The 17897-nt window shown below is 52.0% G+C and overlaps 1 protein-coding gene across 6 annotated transcripts in view; it reads left to right on the top strand.

Moving 5' to 3' along the window:
- The first annotated feature begins 1580 nt into the window (after positions 1 to 1580).
- The window catches only part of NR5A2 (nuclear receptor subfamily 5 group A member 2), a 118085-nt gene continuing 101768 nt past the window's right edge, over positions 1581 to 17897 (top strand). The window contains exons 1-4 of one of the 6 annotated variants that reach the window (XM_036909452.2): positions 1581 to 1948; positions 12247 to 12384; positions 15679 to 15797; positions 17369 to 17510. In XM_036909452.2, coding sequence (XP_036765347.2) covers positions 1885 to 1948; positions 12247 to 12384; positions 15679 to 15797; positions 17369 to 17510 — 463 coding nt within the window. In that variant the 5' untranslated portion in view covers positions 1581 to 1884. Of the gene's footprint in view, positions 1949 to 11104; positions 11500 to 11562; positions 12385 to 12581; positions 12603 to 15678; positions 15798 to 17368; positions 17511 to 17897 lie in introns of those variants that run through there. The other 5 variants (XM_036909456.2, XM_036909453.2, XM_036909454.2 and 2 more) reach the window with 5 other exon arrangements.

Here is a 17897-nt window from a genome sequence, read left to right as displayed (position 1 = left end):
TATATTATAATATTTTGATAACAATAAATTAATATACTTATAAATAACTAGTAATGTTTTAACTTTTTCAACTTTAATTCCTAATATAATACATATAAATAGATATAATTCACATAAGCAAAAATTTTGGGGGGTCATAATTTTTATTTGCTGCTTCATAGTCACATGTCCTTTAACATATACATAGGTACATTTCTAGCATTATGCAACAGTATTGTTTGATTATTTAATGAAAGAACTTCAAGGAACTGACATGGATGATTAAATCACCCAATCTGTTTTAGTTTGAAATACTAAATTACCTGCCCAACTAAAATACTTCATTATCCAGCCTCCTTCGCAGCTAAGTATGAGTATGTGTTTAATTTTTGCCTAGCAATATGTAAGCAAAGTCTATTTGTTTTTGTGGTAAATGTCCTTGAAAAGGAGTATCTGTTCTCTCCTCTTTCTCCATAGTGCTTCTTGGTAGTGATGGCTGGATCTCTAGCAACCATCTTGGGACATGAGGACAAGAGATAGAAAATAGTGAAATGAAAGGAACCAGGTCCTAGACAACTTCTCTGAGCCATTACCGTCCCTGGATTGCCTACTTCTGAACTTCTTTTCTAAGAGAGACATAAAAGTCCTATTTAAACCTCTGTTATGCTGGCCTTTCATTATATGCAGTCAAATCTAATCACCTCCCCCCACAAAAAATACAGTTTTGATAGGAAAAATACTATATATAAATGCTTTGGGTTTTCCAAAGACAATCTGAGAGCAAAAAAATGTTTGCTCCTTTAGCAAAATAAAAAAAAAACAAGAAAACAACCACTACCACAACATGGGAAAAGGCATTCATTGCTCTAAGAATCTATATTTTATTACTTTAAAGAACAACAAGGATATTCAACAAGGGCCTAAAACGACCCTTAGGCATTTGGGTGATAGCTCTGTCATGGCAAAGGGTGATCCAGATTTTTTCCATGGATTCAAAGAATAATAACTTAAAAATTATGGGATATATGTTACACATTCATCATTTTGTCAGCACAAACTAAAGTACAAGTTTTACTTTATTAGGGGTAAAGAGACAGGGCTGCCTTTCCAATCAATGGACAAATATACAAACAAGCTAAGGTTAACTCCTCAGCTAGTGAATAGGCACTATAAAAAAGTTGGTTGACAAAACATGAATAATTAAATGACCGTAAGCTTGGAAATGCTACCTGCAGTGTTTCAAAGTGTCAATCATCTCTCTAGTCATCACTTAAAGAATTAATGTCTGCCAATATTATCCATCTAAAATATATTTACAGAGGTCAGAAGAGCTGTATCTGTCCTCCTCTATGCAAAGAAGTGATGACATCAAGGCGGTATGTCACAAGCCTAAGTTTAGTTAGTGGATTTAAGCTGGTTTGGAGTTTTATCCACTAAGTATGATCTTCTGACCCCTCAGTTTTACAACTTTCCACTCTCTGTGCTGCATAGCACCTCTCCACTTCTGAGTTAATCATTTCTGGGCCATTATCTGCCAAGAGTTCTTATCTCTTTTGCTGTCACTTTATAACAGGGTCCTCTTATCAACCTGCATAGAGTCATATGATCAGTCCAAGCCTATCAAAAGTTTCCATTCTTCTGATTAGAAACCATCATGAAACTGGATACATGGTTTACAGCAGGTCACTAATGCTAGAAAAAGTACAGAGTCCAGGGAAAGACTTGCTTGTAACTTTCTGAATTCTTGGATTTTTTTTTTTTTTTTTTTTTTGCTTTTTCTTAACTTTCACTAAGGGTCAGTCTGATGTGTCTTCCCCAAGGCTACAAAATTTGAGAAGCTGCACTCTTTCTTGTGCTCAATGATTTGTATTTTAAGCCAAGGGACCACCTGTAATTTCACTAAGAATGTCTTCTAATTCGGATACTGGGGATTTACAAGAATCTCTAAAGCACGGACTTACACCTATAGGTAAGTAGGAGTTGCTCTATTTATCAGCTATTTATTATTCTGCTACTATATTAATACATGTAACTTGATCTTGTTGATGTATTTAGTATAGGTCACTGCTTTTCCTATTGTGTTTATTAAAAGCACATAAGGCCATGTATGTATCACACATTTATCTTTGGCTGAAGTTTAAAAAAAGCAAATGGATATTTCAAGTAGTATTAATTATATCCACTGTTTTTGGATGTCATTCCATTAGCCTAAAACAGCTAAGAGAAAATAAAATGCATCATATATTAATCTTATCCCTAACATTTTCTGATAATTTTTAATCAGAAATAATAAACTAAAATTTGAACAACTTGAAACAGGTTGGCCACATGGAGTCATCACGGATCAAACTTTAACAAATACTTTTCAAATATTTGTGAAGTTTCAAGCTACACCACAAAATGGTGTCTCATTCATTGCAGATAAAGAAAATCTTTTCTGACAAATCAAAAACATGCATAATCATTAAAGATGAGAAGTGAAGGGTAATTTTTTTTTCAAAACAATGAGGATGTCTTGTTTCTATAAACAGAAGGAAATAAAACTAATTTTAATTTTTTAAAAAATGTATAAGTCATGAACTCGACAGTGTTAAGAGAATATATTCAGTTAATCCTGAAGGTAAAGGACGACAGGGCGGTCACCCCACTGGTCGGTGATTCCCAGTGTGTTGGAACGCGTGCCCTTCTGCTTCCCCAGCTTTTCAAGGGCTATGCCTTTTCTAGCACTTTCTTACGCTTTAGGCCCGGGATGCGCTTGCCGGCTCGCTGCGGCCTGGCAGGACCGGAGTCCCGGCTCCCAGAAGGAAAAGCAAAGCTGGGCTTTCCTCTCGCCTCCGATGACCAGCTGGCTCCGCTGGGCGCCGTGATTGTGTTTTTACGGGTCACCTACAGCTAAAGGGTATCAGCTGAGGACACGGTTCCGAGAAAGTGCTCCGACCCACGGGGAAGGAACACCGGGGGGGGCGGGCAGAGGGCGACGGACCCGATTGCTCCGCAGACAGAAAGAAAACCCGGGCACAAGGAAGGGGCTGAAAGGGACGCGCGGAGCCGTTGCACTGTGGGTCGCGGGCGGCAGCGCCGAGTCCTCGGGGGCGCGCGGAGCGATTCGCGCTCGGAGGCGCGCACCCGGGGCCGGCGGGGCGCGCACCGGGGTTGCGGTTCCAGGGCCGGAGGCCCCGCCGCCCCCCGGGGGAATGAGAGGGGATGGCGGGGACGGAGGCGCTGGCGTCTCTGCTGCCGGGAAGAGCCGGCCTCTCACCGGCCGCCCCGGCGCCCAGCGCCCCCGCGTCGGGAGGACCGCAGGCGGCCCGGCCCGAGCCGGGGCAGCAGCGCCCGCCCGCCCGCAGGGCCCGGGGCCAGCGCCGGCCGCACGCCTTAGTCCCGCCCGAGGGGCTGCTCGGGACCGAGCCGCCAAGCACCCCAGGAGGCGCGCCGCACACCTGCCCAGGCACTTCCGGGCCCGGGGCCAGGGCGGGGGGGGGGGGCGACAGGCCCATCTTCCCGTAAAAGGCCCCGTTTTTGGCTCTCCCCCGCAGGCGGCCGCCCCCTTCCGGCGCAGGCAGCCGCCCCCTCCTTTCCCTGGTACTGCAGCCCCACAGGTGGTTGTGAGATGTCCCTGGTGGCAACATCTTAGTCACCCGGGCTGGCTACTGGCACCGAGAGTGGATGTGTTCACGCTGTTGCCCCCACGGAGCGCTGAGGCCATTCCCGGGGCTCCTGGCTAGACAGTCACCCAAAGCGCTGACGGAGACGAGGAGGGGACACGTGGAGCCATCAGACTGGACACTTGGACGGAAGGGGCTGACCTCATCCCTGAAGGCGAATTTCCTCTTCCATTTGGGGTCTGGCTGCCCACCGGGAAGAACTCGCAGGTGCAGCCGCAGAGAGTGGGTGGGGAAGCGAATGGCAGGCTGGGATGCGGTGGGGAGCGGTGACAGGCCTGATCCCAGGTGTGCGGAGCTCAGTCAGGATTCGCAACTACGGTCAGTTCAGTTGTGTTGTACTAGAATGTGTGTCCGTTATTTAAAAAGCTGTCTCTGTGGGTCCTAGCTGGGCGGGACATTTTCTTCTAGGCACATGGGTGGTTCCATGAAAATTGGGTGTAGGTATCTGTACTCAGAGAGAAAAGTGGAAGTAAGCTAACTGTTCCTTCAGCCCAACTGCAAGATGCTCAGTGTGATGTAGGAGCTGCAGACTTGGGGTGTAACCAGATCGTTCCCTTAGTGCTAACTAGCTCTGGAACACTGTGAAATAATTGGTTCTGAGTTGTTTTTTTCCTTTTCCCAAATTGGGTGTTTTTACTGAATGATAAGCAATACTAATTTAAGAAAGAGAAGGAATAAAGCCTATATCAAAAGAGCCAAGTCTGTGTAACACAAAACATGTCATATAACAAGTATTTACTGATGCTCCTGAACTGTGACCAACACTATGCTTTGTTTTAAATGTAGTTCATTCTTCAAACTAAGTGCATTTATGGAGTATATTACACACCTTCAATATAATATTGCACATTACCCACAGGGAGTTATGTCTACATAGTTGGGGGCACATAATCCAAAATGCAAACACTGTATTGAGCCTGTGATAGGAAGTTTGCTAGCTAGTCCCCTGAGCGCTCTTGGGGCCTGATTTTAGTCTAGTGACAATCTCAGTTAACTCTGCGTCCACGAGGGCCTCTCCACGTAGACGCATGCAGCCAAAGTGGGAGAGCCCATTATGTCTCCCTGACCTCCAGCTACAGTCACACAAGCCCTCGTTCTGATTGTTGCTGCTGGACCGAGGCAGCCAGTTCCCTCCAGGAAGCTAAGCTCCCGTGCCTCCTCTCTTCCCTGCCCCAGACTGCCTCTAAGATAGTGCTTCCCAGATTCTCTTTACTGGCCTCCATCCACAAGTTGTGACTGGAGTTTAAGGATTTCTTTACTATGTGTCTTAATAAACTCTTGTTTCATTAAAGGTTTATGGAGGAAGGGAGAACAGAGGCTTGGTAGTGCTTTTTTCCTTTACTTGACCTCTCCACCCAGACACAATGTCTAGGTTATCTTGGATTCAGCATTGACCTTGAGATGAGCTAGAGAAGAGCTCTGGGACAGACTCCCACCTGGAAGCTCGACCTCCCCGAACCCTCCTGGGAGACCTCTGCAGGGCAAGGGTCAGAAACCTTGTTCCCCAAGACCAGAACCTACCTCAGGGTAACAGCTTCTTCTTTGCATGGCACCTCCTCACTCTTCACCTTATCAGAACAAAAAGTTCTCTGAGAAGTCCACTTGGCTCAAGGAACTTCAGAAGTTTGGGAGGCATTTGTGTCTGGGGAAGCCCTGGGGAAGAGTTGAAATAGGACCAGAGTGAGTTTGAGAGACTAAGGGGGCTGAAATTGACCAAATTAATAAAGTCTGCCTCTTTCTTGGTCTTTTGGGAAGCTGTGTTATGTGTGTTTTTGTGTGATTGGTAAGAAAAGATATACTTAACTTTTAAACACCTAATAATGTGAATATAGATTAACTTAAGCCGGTTGGTGAGCAGTTTGCCTTGGGGGGGGGGGGTAATGTAATTGAGTCCTTGCAGCCTGACAGTCAAGTCAGCAAGTACCTCTCTGCAAGGATCTATTTTTAATGATCCTAGAATGGTTAGTGATCCCCTTGGTAAATAGTTATCTTCCTTACAGTGGGATGAGTTTGGGTGAAGTATCAGAAAGGCGAGAAATATAAGCTTGTTAACAGCATGCTTTCTGGTACTGCCTCATGAACTATAACTTTTACTTTCTTAACCTTATTTTAGTGATAAAAAATTTACCAGAAAAGGTCAAGTGATTTACTCAAGGTCACTCAGCATGTCAGGAGCGTGAACTGTAAACAGAACTCACGGATTTGATTCTGAAGTCCATGCTCCTTCCTCAAGGTGGTAACTGTTCGCTCTTGTTGATGTAAAGGAATTACAATTTAAAAACAGTGTTGGTCTACTCAGACTTTCTTCCTAAGGACATTTTGAGATTAAGAAAGTCATTTCTAACTGACTCTTTATTTTCACTTTCGTTGCACAGTGGACATCAGATTTAGATTCCTGTAGAATTCAGAAGGTTGGGATGGGGACGGGGGTCTGGGGGCCCGGGAGAGCGCCTCCGGAGGGAGCCCGGGGGCAGGGCGGGGCGGGGCGGGATGGGAAGGCCCTTGACGCCTTCTCCTCGGGATGTCCCTGAAAGGGTTTCTGGAGTTTGGACGGCGGTTACCTTGCAGGTATGTGCTTACTGTGGCAAGTCTCAGGGCTCCTGACAGGGCGAGAAGGGAAATGAGAGAAAATTCAGGGTCATCTATTTGCTACAGAGTTAGTGGGGATGAGGAGGCCAAGGAAATCTCTCAAAATGAGTGACTTTGTGGAGAGAATATTTTCCACTAAGAAGCAAATATCCGTTAGTTTCCTGAAGGGAGATAGGGAGAGAGGCGGTTTCAGCACTCCCCTCCCCTGTTAAAAGCAGTTTGGACAAACCCGGGTGTGCCTCCTGCAGTGGGATACTGGTCCCACGCTCCGCGCTAACATTTCTCAATAAATGCCGATTCCTTGCCCAAGATCTGAACGTCCACAGCCTCTGCCCCGCCATGCGCCGCCTTCCCCAGCGGGCACAAAGGATTGTAAAGAAAATCAGTCGGGACCTGCCACCAAGTCTCAGAAGCAACTTTCAGGTTCCACACAAGAAACCCTGGGGAAAAGCAAATGAATTTGACCCAAGTCTCAGCGAATGCTGGCCACTAGCCCTCAATCGCAGAAGTTGCCTTTAGGTTGGAGGCCAGCCAACAGCCTGCCCGCGATGTGAGTCGCCTCCGGGACCCGAACGTTTTCCCTGCTTCTGCACCCTAAGCCCGAAGGTGGCGATACCACGGTAATTCCCACTTTCTTTGCCGCACAAGATGGACCCAACTTGCAAGACGCCCACCACTCCACCCGGCGCTCCTGGATTTGAGAACCAGCAGCCCGTAGGGCTGGGGGGGCTTTCCTGGTACATCCAAGCGCTGCAGAAGCGCGGGGATCCCGAAGGCGGGCGGCACGTGACCCTCCCCGCAGGAAACTTCCAGTCTGGCCGGAAGCGCTTGAAAGGCAGCCTGGATCCCGGTTCAGGGCGAGGAGGGGGAGGGGGCCCGGGGAGTGGACCCGCCGTGCAAATCGGCTGGTTCCACTGAGCGCTTGGTGGCCTGCCGGCGCCAGGAGCGTCCCCGAGAACGTCACTCGGCGTTCGGGGCTGTCCCAGGTGGGTCCAGGAGTGGAGTCCCTCCGCTCGGAGCTGGGGCTGCCTCACATCTCCATTTCAATTACAGAGGAAGAGGGAGATTAGACTGGACCACCTACCCAAGACCCAAGATGATCTCCCCTGCCAGCTCCTCTCTCAAGACCGGACCTCCCAGCCCACTCGGAAGGGAACCAGCCTGAAAGGGCAGCGCGGCGCGCCTGGACCCCTGGGGTGCGGCAAAGAGCCCCACGGAAAATGAAGTCCAAAAGTTCTACAGCCGTAGCCTTTTTACCGAAAGCTGCAGATTCTGACAATCCAAACCCAAAACCTCACCTTTCCTTCAGGGCAGGGGCGGGAGGCCGTTTGGGAGCGGGGGAGGAGCCCGGATTACCGAGACAATTGCTTCACCTGGCACTTCCCTCCCCAGGAAGGCCGGGCCTCGACGCAGTGAGATGCGTCTGCGGGCTGCCCTTCCGGGGCAGCAGGGTCTTTCGCGCACTAGCCTGTTGATGATGTCTTAAAGAGTTAACGTCCACATGCAGCAGAAAAGGCTTTTTTTTAATGAGTCACGACTTCTCACCTATTCGTTCATTTTTCCAAAACGTCGGCTGAACTGCCGTTCCCCGGTAATGCAGACGTCTGTCCCGAAGCGTAACCCCTCTCTTGTTAAAGTGCTTCGCCCGCGGACCAGCCCGCAGGCGGGGGCGGAGGCCCCAGAGCTCGCGAGCTGAACCCAGGAGTTCCTACTAAACCTAATTTGCAGAGAAAGGCAAAAATGACTTCTGATGGGCTTTTCGCGTGGGAGGGGCTGGAAGGTAGAGCTTCAGCTGGCGGGTACATTTGCTTTTCTTTGCCCTCGGGCTATCCCGGCCTAGGCGTGGAGACTGGGGGTGTGGGGGAAAACCCTACGAGTCCTCGGGCTGAAAGTAGACACGTACTACAAGCAGAGTAATGCTGGGTTCTTAAAAACACTGAAAAGTAGGAGGGAAGGAGGCGTTAGGAATTGTTTCCAAGGATGCAGATTTGCAAGTTTCGTGCGAGGCGACTCCCAGGTAGGCGCGCGGAGAGGTAGTCGTCCTCGGGAACTGTGTTTGCCGAGCCCATGAACCCGAACCAGTCCCGACTTGGGGTCCCTTTGCAGCCTGCACGCGAGGAGCGCGCGGGGCCGACCAACACGTCTCAGGTCAGGTCAAGGGCAGGCTGCTCCCGGCGCGCTCTGCAAGGCGGCGCTGACCCCCGGGAAGCTGGAGGTGGGGAGAGGGCGAAGCGGCTCCGTCCTCGCGGGTGGGGAGCGCGAGACTCCGCAGCTGCAGCCCGCAGGGTGAGGGGGGCGCACGGCCCCGTAGCGCGGAGCCTGGGTAAAATATGCCAGGGCTGCGCTTCTCGGGCTCATCAAGGCTGCGGGAGCCTCCCCGAGCCATCATCCTTCGTAATTGCAACCGTCAATCAACGCCTTAAGACAGAGTCAGACCCGAAAGGACGAGCTGAGACCGGTCTCGTCGGGAAGAAGCGTGGGGCAAGTGGGGAGAGGAGTCTGCCAGAAGTTGGCAGGAGTGCAGCGCAGAAATTGAGAATGCGCACGGTCGCTACAGCCAGAGGCATCTCCGCGGGCTCCCGGGCTCCGGGCTGTGGTCTCTGCCACAGGTGCAACGTCCCGCAGCCGGGCTGCGTGTGCCTCCGCTGAGGCAGAGTGGCACAGGAAAGGTGTCCCCGCCGAGGATGGATGGTTCTGCCCGTGCGGGGGCTTTGTCCTTCCGAGCCGGTCGGTTTATCTGTCAATCAACCCAGACCACCGCCGGCGTTTGGACCACGCAGGCCCTGTTCCCCTACTCTCAGCCCAACTCACCCTGCGGCCTCGGCAGCCTAGGCCTTTCCCCAGGTAACCCAGCCGAGGCTCCGCCCCAGCTCTCCTTCCAAGAGGATATTCTGGGGGTAGCCTGGGCCGATCCCACACAACAGGGCTAGCGGTTCCCCGGCTCCGGTGGGGCCTCCTGTCCAGAGGAATTGACACGTCAAGGGGGCAGAGTGAGAGTTGAGAGGGTGGGGAGGGGCGCGCTTGGAGGGCAGTGATGAGAGCCGCGTCGGAGTCCTGGAACCGCTGCCCACCCTCTGCGCCTGCTCCCCGGTTCGGGGACCCCTTTGCTCCCCTAAAGCCCTTGCGGAATGACTCGGGAAAAGGTGAGAGTGCCCTCGGTTCTTTGAGAGCAACTCCAGTGCAAGATTGACCCCGTCGTCTATCGAGGACAGGTTTCCACGTCCCCGAGGGGATTGGGTGGAGACTGGCCTTAGGGAGCCCTTCCCTTCAAGGACCGGAGGCCTGGACCGCTGGGTTCCTTTGGTTCTCAGAAAAGTGTTCTCTCCTTGAGGTCTCCTGAGTCTTTGGTGCCCTCAGATCGCTGCTAAGTAAGCAGAGTGGTCAGCCTGGACTAGAGCTTCAAAATAAGGTGAAAAGGCCTTGGGCCTTTCCTCTCTGCTACGACGGCGGATTTTCTTAAGGGAAGATTTTTTAAACCTTTTCCTTAGCCCCTATTCTCCCCCCGCCCTGTGGGGAGATAAATGAATGCCAGCTGGCCCTCTGTCACCATCGCTCCTGGTGTTGGAGGGGTGTGAAGGGAGGGCAGGATGTTCTGGACGGAGGAGCCACTCGTGTGGCCCAAGCAAGTCCCCTTCTGGGCTGACGCTGGGTTAATACGTGAGCACGTCCCCTTCGTGAGATCAGGCTCAGCCTCAAGTCTGGGTTCCTGCCACACTACAGCTGACTGTCCTGTCAGACTCTCTTTCTACTCCTTTCAATTCTCCTAACCTCCTCCAGCTTTCAGCCAGAGGACCTTCCCTCCCGCACCGAGGGCTGGGAGCTCCCCCTCTGGGGAGGCTGGAGTCCCCAGAACTGGTGTTTGGGAAGGTGCAATGTAAGTGCCCCCATAAGCTCTTTGCAGGGAGAGGAAGTTGTTTCTAAGGTTTTGTAAAAAACTGATGTTCAAAGCTCACCTGAATCCACAGGCAGACTTTGCAAGCCCTGATGCGGGGGGCCCTGAGACTTAACTCCCTTTCAGGGCTATGTAAGTATAGATTCTTAATTCACAGTCATATTTAAAAGAACTAGTAATACTGAAAACAGATTGACAATGACTTGATGCCATCATGGAAATCTGAACCTCTTAAGGGTCACTGATTGGCAGCTTCAGCCCCACTCCACCTCACAAAGTAATGGGCGGCTCCCTCCCCCACCCCAAGTTTAAATGTTTTCATGAAACCTGATGATCTACTAAAACTGAAATGTAAGTAACTTAGAATATATACTGAGGAGCAAAATGACAGTTTAGAGAGCCAACAGTATCTTAAAGGCCTGAGTGGGCGATGAACAACCCATTTCCTATGAAGTGCGGTTTACGCAGGGCAGTGATTGGAGTATTTTTCCATTCATCAAATACCGGACTGGGCAGCTTGTGTGTGATCTCTAGGCCACTCAAATAACATAAATTCAGATCTTTTGAAATTCAAATTCACCCCCTTGTGGGTGGACTCTGATAATTACCCCGTCTCCCAGCAGACCCTGAGTATGAGGCATTTCAGCAGTCAGGAGTCTAGGAAAAAATGTTTTTCATCTCGTTGGGATGAGATCTGAAAAACTTTCTTGACGATGCGGTGGGGTGGGTGGTTGAAGAGCTTGCCCAGCAGATGGTTCTTTAGAACTTTTAAAAGGGCTGAGCCTCTGGGCCTCTTGTGGGTCGTCCCACCGAAGACACACCAGACTGAGAAAGTAAAGCCCAGGCTGATGCTTGTTTTCTATACGGAAACACGGTTCACTATAGTTTAGGAAGCGTGCCGCCGCGGTAGCGTGGAGCTGCAGGGGGTGGGGGGTGGGGAGAGGGAGGGCGGGGGCCGCAGCAAGTGAGCAGGGAACTGGGGACGAGGGGGGAAACGGGAGGAGCTTTCCTCAAATTTCCGGCTAGTGAGTGACCTCTCGGCTGCGCGGCGGTCCCCTCGACGGGCCAGGGAGCCGGGGCGCTCGTCCGGTCCAGGGCGCCCGGGGCCCGCGGCGGGGCCTCTCCGCGGACTGAGCGCCCAGGGAGGCTTAGCCGGAGACCCGTGCGCGCAGGCCAGCCCCTTTTGGGAACATCTCTCCTTTAGGTTGTCGGAATGGGTGTTTAGCTCCCCCTCCAGCCCCTCGCCCGACACACGCGCGGGGCAGCCCCACGCCCGCCCCTCCCTGTCTGCCTTCCCCTCGGCTCGCGGAAATCGCCGCCTGGCTTCCCCAGCCGCCGCCGCGGCGCTCAGACAGAGGTCGCCTCGCACTCGCTGTAAGACCCGCGGCGCGGACGTCCCCCGCCCCGGGCCGGGGTGGGGTGGGAGGGGGCTGGGCGGGGTGGGGAGGTTGGGGCCGGCCCCGGGGCTGCGGCGGGCGCCTCGTCCTCATTGGCTGGCGGCCGGTCCGACCCGAGTCCGGAGCCCGCGTCCGCGTTCACTCATCTGCGCGCATCGCAGTCCGGCCGCACTTACCTGCCCCGCGCGCCTCGCCGTCCCCCCTTCCTTCCCGGCCCGGCCCCCTCGGGCTGGAAGCGGCCGCTCTGGGACGCGCGGAGGGGGGTGGGCCAGGCCGCCGAGGGAGGTGGAACTTCCCAACTCCGCACTTGCAGCCGCGCACGCGGGGCAGCGGAGGCCGGGGAAGGGGCGGGGAGACCCTGGCCGATCCGCAGCCGCAGGCGGAGGAGGGAGGGCGGCAGCCGCAGCTCCGCGGCCGCCCCGCCGCCCGCCCGGACTCGGCTGCACACGGATCCGCGCCCCGGGCAGCTGCGCCCTCGCCGCCGCCTGCGCCTTCGCCGAGGCGACCCGGGTCGCCGGACGCAGCCTCGCCTCGTCTCGTCGCCGCTGTCTCCTCCCCGCAGCTCGGGGACGGCTCCGGAGCTGCGACGCTGGACGGGGCTCCGGGGTCCGGACCGGCAGCCCCGGAGGCGGCGGAGGCTCCGCGCCTGCGAGCGGGTGGGTGAGCGGGCGCCCTGGGCGCCCCTTCCTCCCGCCGGCGTTGAATCTGTGCCGCCCGTGTCCAGGTGCTGGGCTTCCGGACGGACGCGGACCCCCTGCCGCCGCCCGCAGCCGCCGGGCCATGCTGCCCAAAGCGGAGACGGAAGCCCTGGGCTCGGCGCGATCGCATGGGGAGCAGGGGCGGATGCCCGAGAACATGCAAGGTAAGGCGGCGCCGGCGGCGCTGGGGGGAACGGCGGGCGCCCGCAGCCGGGGGCCGGGGCAGCCGGCGGCTCGGGCCCCTCCCCCGGGGCAGGCGGAAAAGTTTATGGCTCCGGAACAATGCGGGGCGGAGGTTTTCCGAGCCGTGCTTAATTGGCCGCTTCTAATTAATTCGCTTCGAGCTCTATGACAGCCCGAGGTGGGCATCTTCGGACTGAAGGTAACTTAGAATAAGTAACAAGGTCATTCTAAGAAATGGAATGTTTCGCCGGAAACCCGCGCAGGTTCTCATTCCCTGGTATCGGAGGGAATCTGAACCCATGCTCTTGAGTGGAGGAAAAACGCTCTGCCCGGGACAGTCTCCTTACAGAGAGACAAGGCGACTCCGGGAAGCCTTGTCCAAGGTTAGAATGCAGGTGGCACCCCAGAATTGCTGGGGGGGGGGACAGCCGCAGCCGGCTTGAATTGGGACAACTTCAGAATTGCAGGCAGAACTGAAGAAAACCACAGAGTTCCCGCAACCCCATCGTCTGCGCGGGGCCGCCGAGCGGGCCGGGGGCGGGGGTCGCGGCTTCACCCAGAGCCGCCTCCGCAGTGCGAGAACTGGGGATGTGGAAGTCCTGTTCGTTTGGTTGCGAACAACAGAAAAAGGCAATCCCGTTGGCTGTATTTTCGCCGCATTCCCAAATACCGGCTCCAGGTCTGGCTGGACTCGGCCCTTAAGTTTCCCGCAGTTGCTCCGGGAAGAACAATGCGAGGAAAAGTCCGCGGCGCCCCTCCATCCTCGCCCCTTCCAGCGCGCAGGACGTGCGGGCCGGCGGGCCTGTGATCCCCGGGGCTTCCTGCCGTTCCCGGGCGGACTTGAAAGGGCCGGGGCGGTGTTGAGAGCGAAGTTCGCGGTCGGGGCGCGGGGTGGGCCGCCTGACGTCGCCCGCGGCGCTGGGAAGCGCGGTAGCGGGAAGGCGGCGTGGTGCCCGGGGGCAGGATCCCCCCGCGATCCTGGGGACGGCGGCGCCCTAGACGAGCTGGTGGGTGAGGGGCTGGACCTGGGGAGAGCCGCGTCGACCCCGAGGCATTCCCGCGGCGCCGAGAGGGGATCGGGGACCCCCGGGCGCCTGTGGGGCTGGCGCGATTCGTGGTGCAAAGGGAAGTTCCTGCTTTCTCGTTCCTGCGCGCGCATTAATGAGGGAGTCGAGGAAAGTAGCCCAGGGGGGTAGAGGCAGAAGTTGGGGAGGCGAGAATAAGGGGTTTGGGGTGGGGGAGAGCGAGAGGGAAAAGCCACTGTAATGCTGCTTCTGCAAAGTTCGGGAGGGGCTCTCCGCGCGCCCTTGTGCCCAGGGCCCTGGAAGCGCCGGCGGCCGCTCGCTCAGCCTCGGGTTCGAGAGCAACGTGGAAGCGCCCGGGCTCGATTTCCGCCAGACCGCGCGGCCCGCCCCTAGAGAGGAGCCGCTGGGGACGGGGACGCCACCCCACGCCTGCTCTGGCCTCCGGCAGGGACCCCCTGGCGCCCACCAAGAGGCCGACTCCTGAGTTCCGGCCCCGCGTCTCCGCCCGTGTCCCGCAGCCGAGGTCCCCAAGGCCCCACCGTGCCGGCGCCTTTCTCAAGACGGGGACTCTCTGCCCCCCGGGGTCGGCCCTCCAAACGCCCGCCTGGGCTCCAGCACCCGGGAGACCGACAGATGCCCGGCGGCGTCTGTCTGCCCGCACGGCCTGTCTTGGAGTTTTCCAGGAGGGCCCTCACACCCAACCCCGGCCCCTTCAGCGTCGGATCCCCGAGGTGGGCACCGAGGCCCCCTGTAAACGGCTGCCTTTCCGTGCCCCCTAGGTGCCAGGTTAACTTTGTGGGGGAGGGGAATGGGAGAGGAAGAGAATACACTTGGGAAAGGAGCCTTTTTTCTGTCCCTAAAACATGTCTCAACCCTGGTAGCGACTTTTAACAGAGACGGGGCTGTAAACGAACTTGCGAGCCCTCCGTCGGCGCCCCCGGGCCCCCAGGTTCCCAAACCCGGGGCCGGGCCGCAGGCCGGGCTGCGCTCGGCATCCTTCCCCTGTGTTGTCCGGAGCCCAGCGCCCGCCCCTCCCCGCGACCGTCTCGGGGGGCTGCAGAATCCTTAGAGAAAAAGTTTATTTAAAGAAAAAGAAAAACAAAACAAAAACTCAAGTCCCTATCCGAAGTGGCCGGGAACTTCGGGGATGGGGTGGGCCGGGGGCTCTTTCTTTCCTTTTTGGTAAACAAATCAGAGGAAACTTCGTCCCGCCCTGCCCCCTGCAAACGGCCACTGATTAACTTAAAACAAACTCGGCGGGGTCCGTGTGCCTGCAGCCGAGCAAGGGTCGGGCCGGGCCGGAGGCGAGTGCGCGCCCGGGTCCCGCAGGAGGCGCCGCGGCCCCGGTTTCACCACGCGTGGACGCGGGCCCGGGGGTCAATCAGGTATCATCCGGGGCGCTTGGCCGCCGTCCTCGGCCGCGGACGCCTGCCCGGGCTGCGTCCCCCGAAGCGGTGACCCGATCCCTCGGCGAGCGCGCAGCGCCCCGATTCCGTCTGACTGTAGCAGGGCGATCTCGGGGTGTTCGTATTTTGCAGTGATGATGGGAAACGTGAAGTTCATTACAGGACTTAAACACACTATGGGACGAAACCAAAGCCTCCTGTGTGTCTTTCCCCCTCTCTCGCCCCTTTTTTTTTCCGTCCGGACGCCCCTCCTTTCTCCCTTTATTTTCACAGGCGGTGGAAGTATGCAGGACAGGAGTCCTATCAATACGGAACTGAGAGTTTCGATTAATCTAACACAGCTGTCAAAGTGGGGCGGCTGCTGAGAAGCAGGGTTCTGGGTCTTTAGTTGACGGTCAACTATTTGCAAATGGTCGTGGTGGTCTCCCAAGCGGGGTGTCCTGGAGCACTTACAGTGGGATTGTCGCGTGCGCTTGTGACATTTTGGAACTTCCCATGAGGAGGTTTAAAAGAAGTTCCAAATTATCAAGTTATTTAACTCATGCTTCTATGTGACAAAGTTTGATTTGTGTTCAACAGTGGTCAGTTAAAAAAAAGTTTTTTTTAAGAAGTTGGAATTATTTTTAAATTTAAAAAATAGGAAATGCATGCTCATTGGTACCAAACGATGTTTTACTTTCACTGTGTAAAAATAGTTGTCTTCAGTACCCCTGGGTAAAAACGATTTTGCTTTTATATTTTGCCCAGTGATATTTGCCCGCCAATCACTAAAATGATTTTCACTGCAGGATTCACCCTTAACCTAGTAAATTAATTGGGCATGTGCATACATTTCTCATTTCAGTGTCTCAGTTTAAAATGGTGAATTACTCCTACGATGAAGATCTGGAAGAGCTCTGTCCCGTGTGTGGAGATAAAGTATCTGGGTACCACTATGGGCTCCTCACCTGTGAAAGCTGCAAGGTTGGCTTTACACTTTGCTATCTGAGAAATACAATGTTTAGAATCCAAATAAACCATTGGACTATTTTTTAAAGCTAAATTTGGGCTGTCTTTTTTAGACTCAAACATAAGAGAAAGAGTCAGAGGGAGATGATTCTTAGAAATACGTGCTTGATTTAATTCAAGAGGCAAAGAAATTTATGCTGTTTAAAAAACTTTGCCAGTCTTCTGCTTTAAAATATTTTACTGGAGTAAAGTGACGTAGCTGTGGGAAGACTTTTATTTCCAACAGTCCTAAATATTGGTTTTGCTTGACTTACATATATTTAAAGCATCGTTGTTCTTGAGAAGGGACCATGACAGAGTATTTCCCAAATATTTTTTAGGTTCAGAGTGTTCTGTGCTACAAGTCTCAGCATTTTTTATCCATAGATATAAAAGTCTAAATTCTCAACTGTGTGATTTCATCCTGATATATTCCAAAATTATTTTTAAGGTTTTTTTAAAACTTTATACCATAAAGAATAAGAAACCAGGTCTTAGTTCATAAAGTTTCCATAAATAATAGTATATGACCTATTTAAATGCAAGAAATTTTAACATGAGAAAGGTACTATTAGTATTTAGTACTATTAGAATTAGAAAAGTACTATTAAAATTTAAATGCAAGAAATTTTAACATGAGACTGTATTAGTATTGTTACTAATATTATCAACTATCCATTCAGGATTTGTCTCAGCTACTTATATACCCCCAGTCAATCTGATACTTGGTATTTTCAACATTTTTTAAAGTAGAAATCTCAGCACAACTATTTATGCCACTGCCAGGAAAAGACCTTCATTCTCTATAACAAAGTAAGATTATTTCACTTTATGGCTAGTAAGGTAAACATAAAGAATATACCATCCTGGTTAAGCTGTTATTATTTGTGATTAATTCTTTTGTGTGAAATACAAGGACAGGATCCATTCTGCTGAAATTCAGCTTTCTGCTCTATATGCTTTCCTTTTCTATCAGTTTCACCTTTTTTTCCCCAGAGTTCTCCAACTTGAATGTATTCCAGTAGAATTATGAATATTTCTCCTTTTTATTCTTTAAATCCTTTCCCTTTTAACTATGTAGTGTTGGCATTTGTAAAAAGGCCTGAGGTGTTTTGCTGTTCAGTTTTTCCACTGATAGTTTACAACAGTTTCTCTCTGAAACTGTATCAAACTACTGAAAAACAACACAGGTCTCCATGAGTACCTTATCTGCAGCATGAAGGTAAATAGGAAAACAAATTTTAAAAAAATGAATGGTCAATGCAGAAGGTAATTTTTTTCTCACTGCTGAGATGAAATGGTGTGTGGCCAGATCTCCCCAAGATTTGATGTCATTCTTCAGGAATATAATTCTGATGACAGAAAAATCTCCAGTCTGACCTGGCACTATTGAGGAGGGTTGATCTTGTTAAAATGTGTAACAAACCACAGAACCACGTAAAGGCTGAAATGGAGCAATGAAAAGATTTACTGTTGATTTCCTTAAAATGAAACAATGGAAGAGACGGGTGTTAGATTTATGTCTCACTATTTTCTCTGTCTTATAGGGATTTTTTAAGCGAACAGTCCAAAATAATAAAAGGTACACATGTATAGAAAACCAGAACTGCCAAATTGACAAAACACAGAGAAAGCGCTGTCCTTACTGTCGGTTTCAAAAATGTCTAAGTGTTGGAATGAAGCTAGAAGGTAAGGTTCTTCTAAAGACTACTGCCTGTTAAAACTCTGGAAAGACCTAGGATTTGAAACAGCATTGTACTTATAACATGGTAACATTTTCTAGTCTTAAAACTACTGACAATAATGTAAGATCTTTTTATGTTTTGTCAGCAGGATACTCTGAGTCTCATTTAAACACTGGTGCAATCTACTAGGAAAAAAATTTTATACTCAGTTTCCCCTTTCCACCTTGTTTGTTTGTTAGGGAGCAGATACATTTGATAACAAAAAGGTCAGGTTAGATGAAAAATAAGACTACAGTGATTCAGCTGAGAACAAATGAAAGTAATGTGCAAAAATAGGAAAAAAAAATCTTTCAAGTTTTCAAATCAGGATGCCCCAGTAATGTTTAATTTT

The sequence above is a fragment of the Manis pentadactyla genome, chromosome 9, assembly GCF_030020395.1.
Source record: "Manis pentadactyla isolate mManPen7 chromosome 9, mManPen7.hap1, whole genome shotgun sequence".
Taxonomy (NCBI): Eukaryota; Metazoa; Chordata; class Mammalia; order Pholidota; family Manidae; genus Manis; species Manis pentadactyla.
The sequence above is the reverse complement of the archived record's forward strand: the minus strand, read 5'-3'. Positions and strand labels throughout refer to the sequence as shown.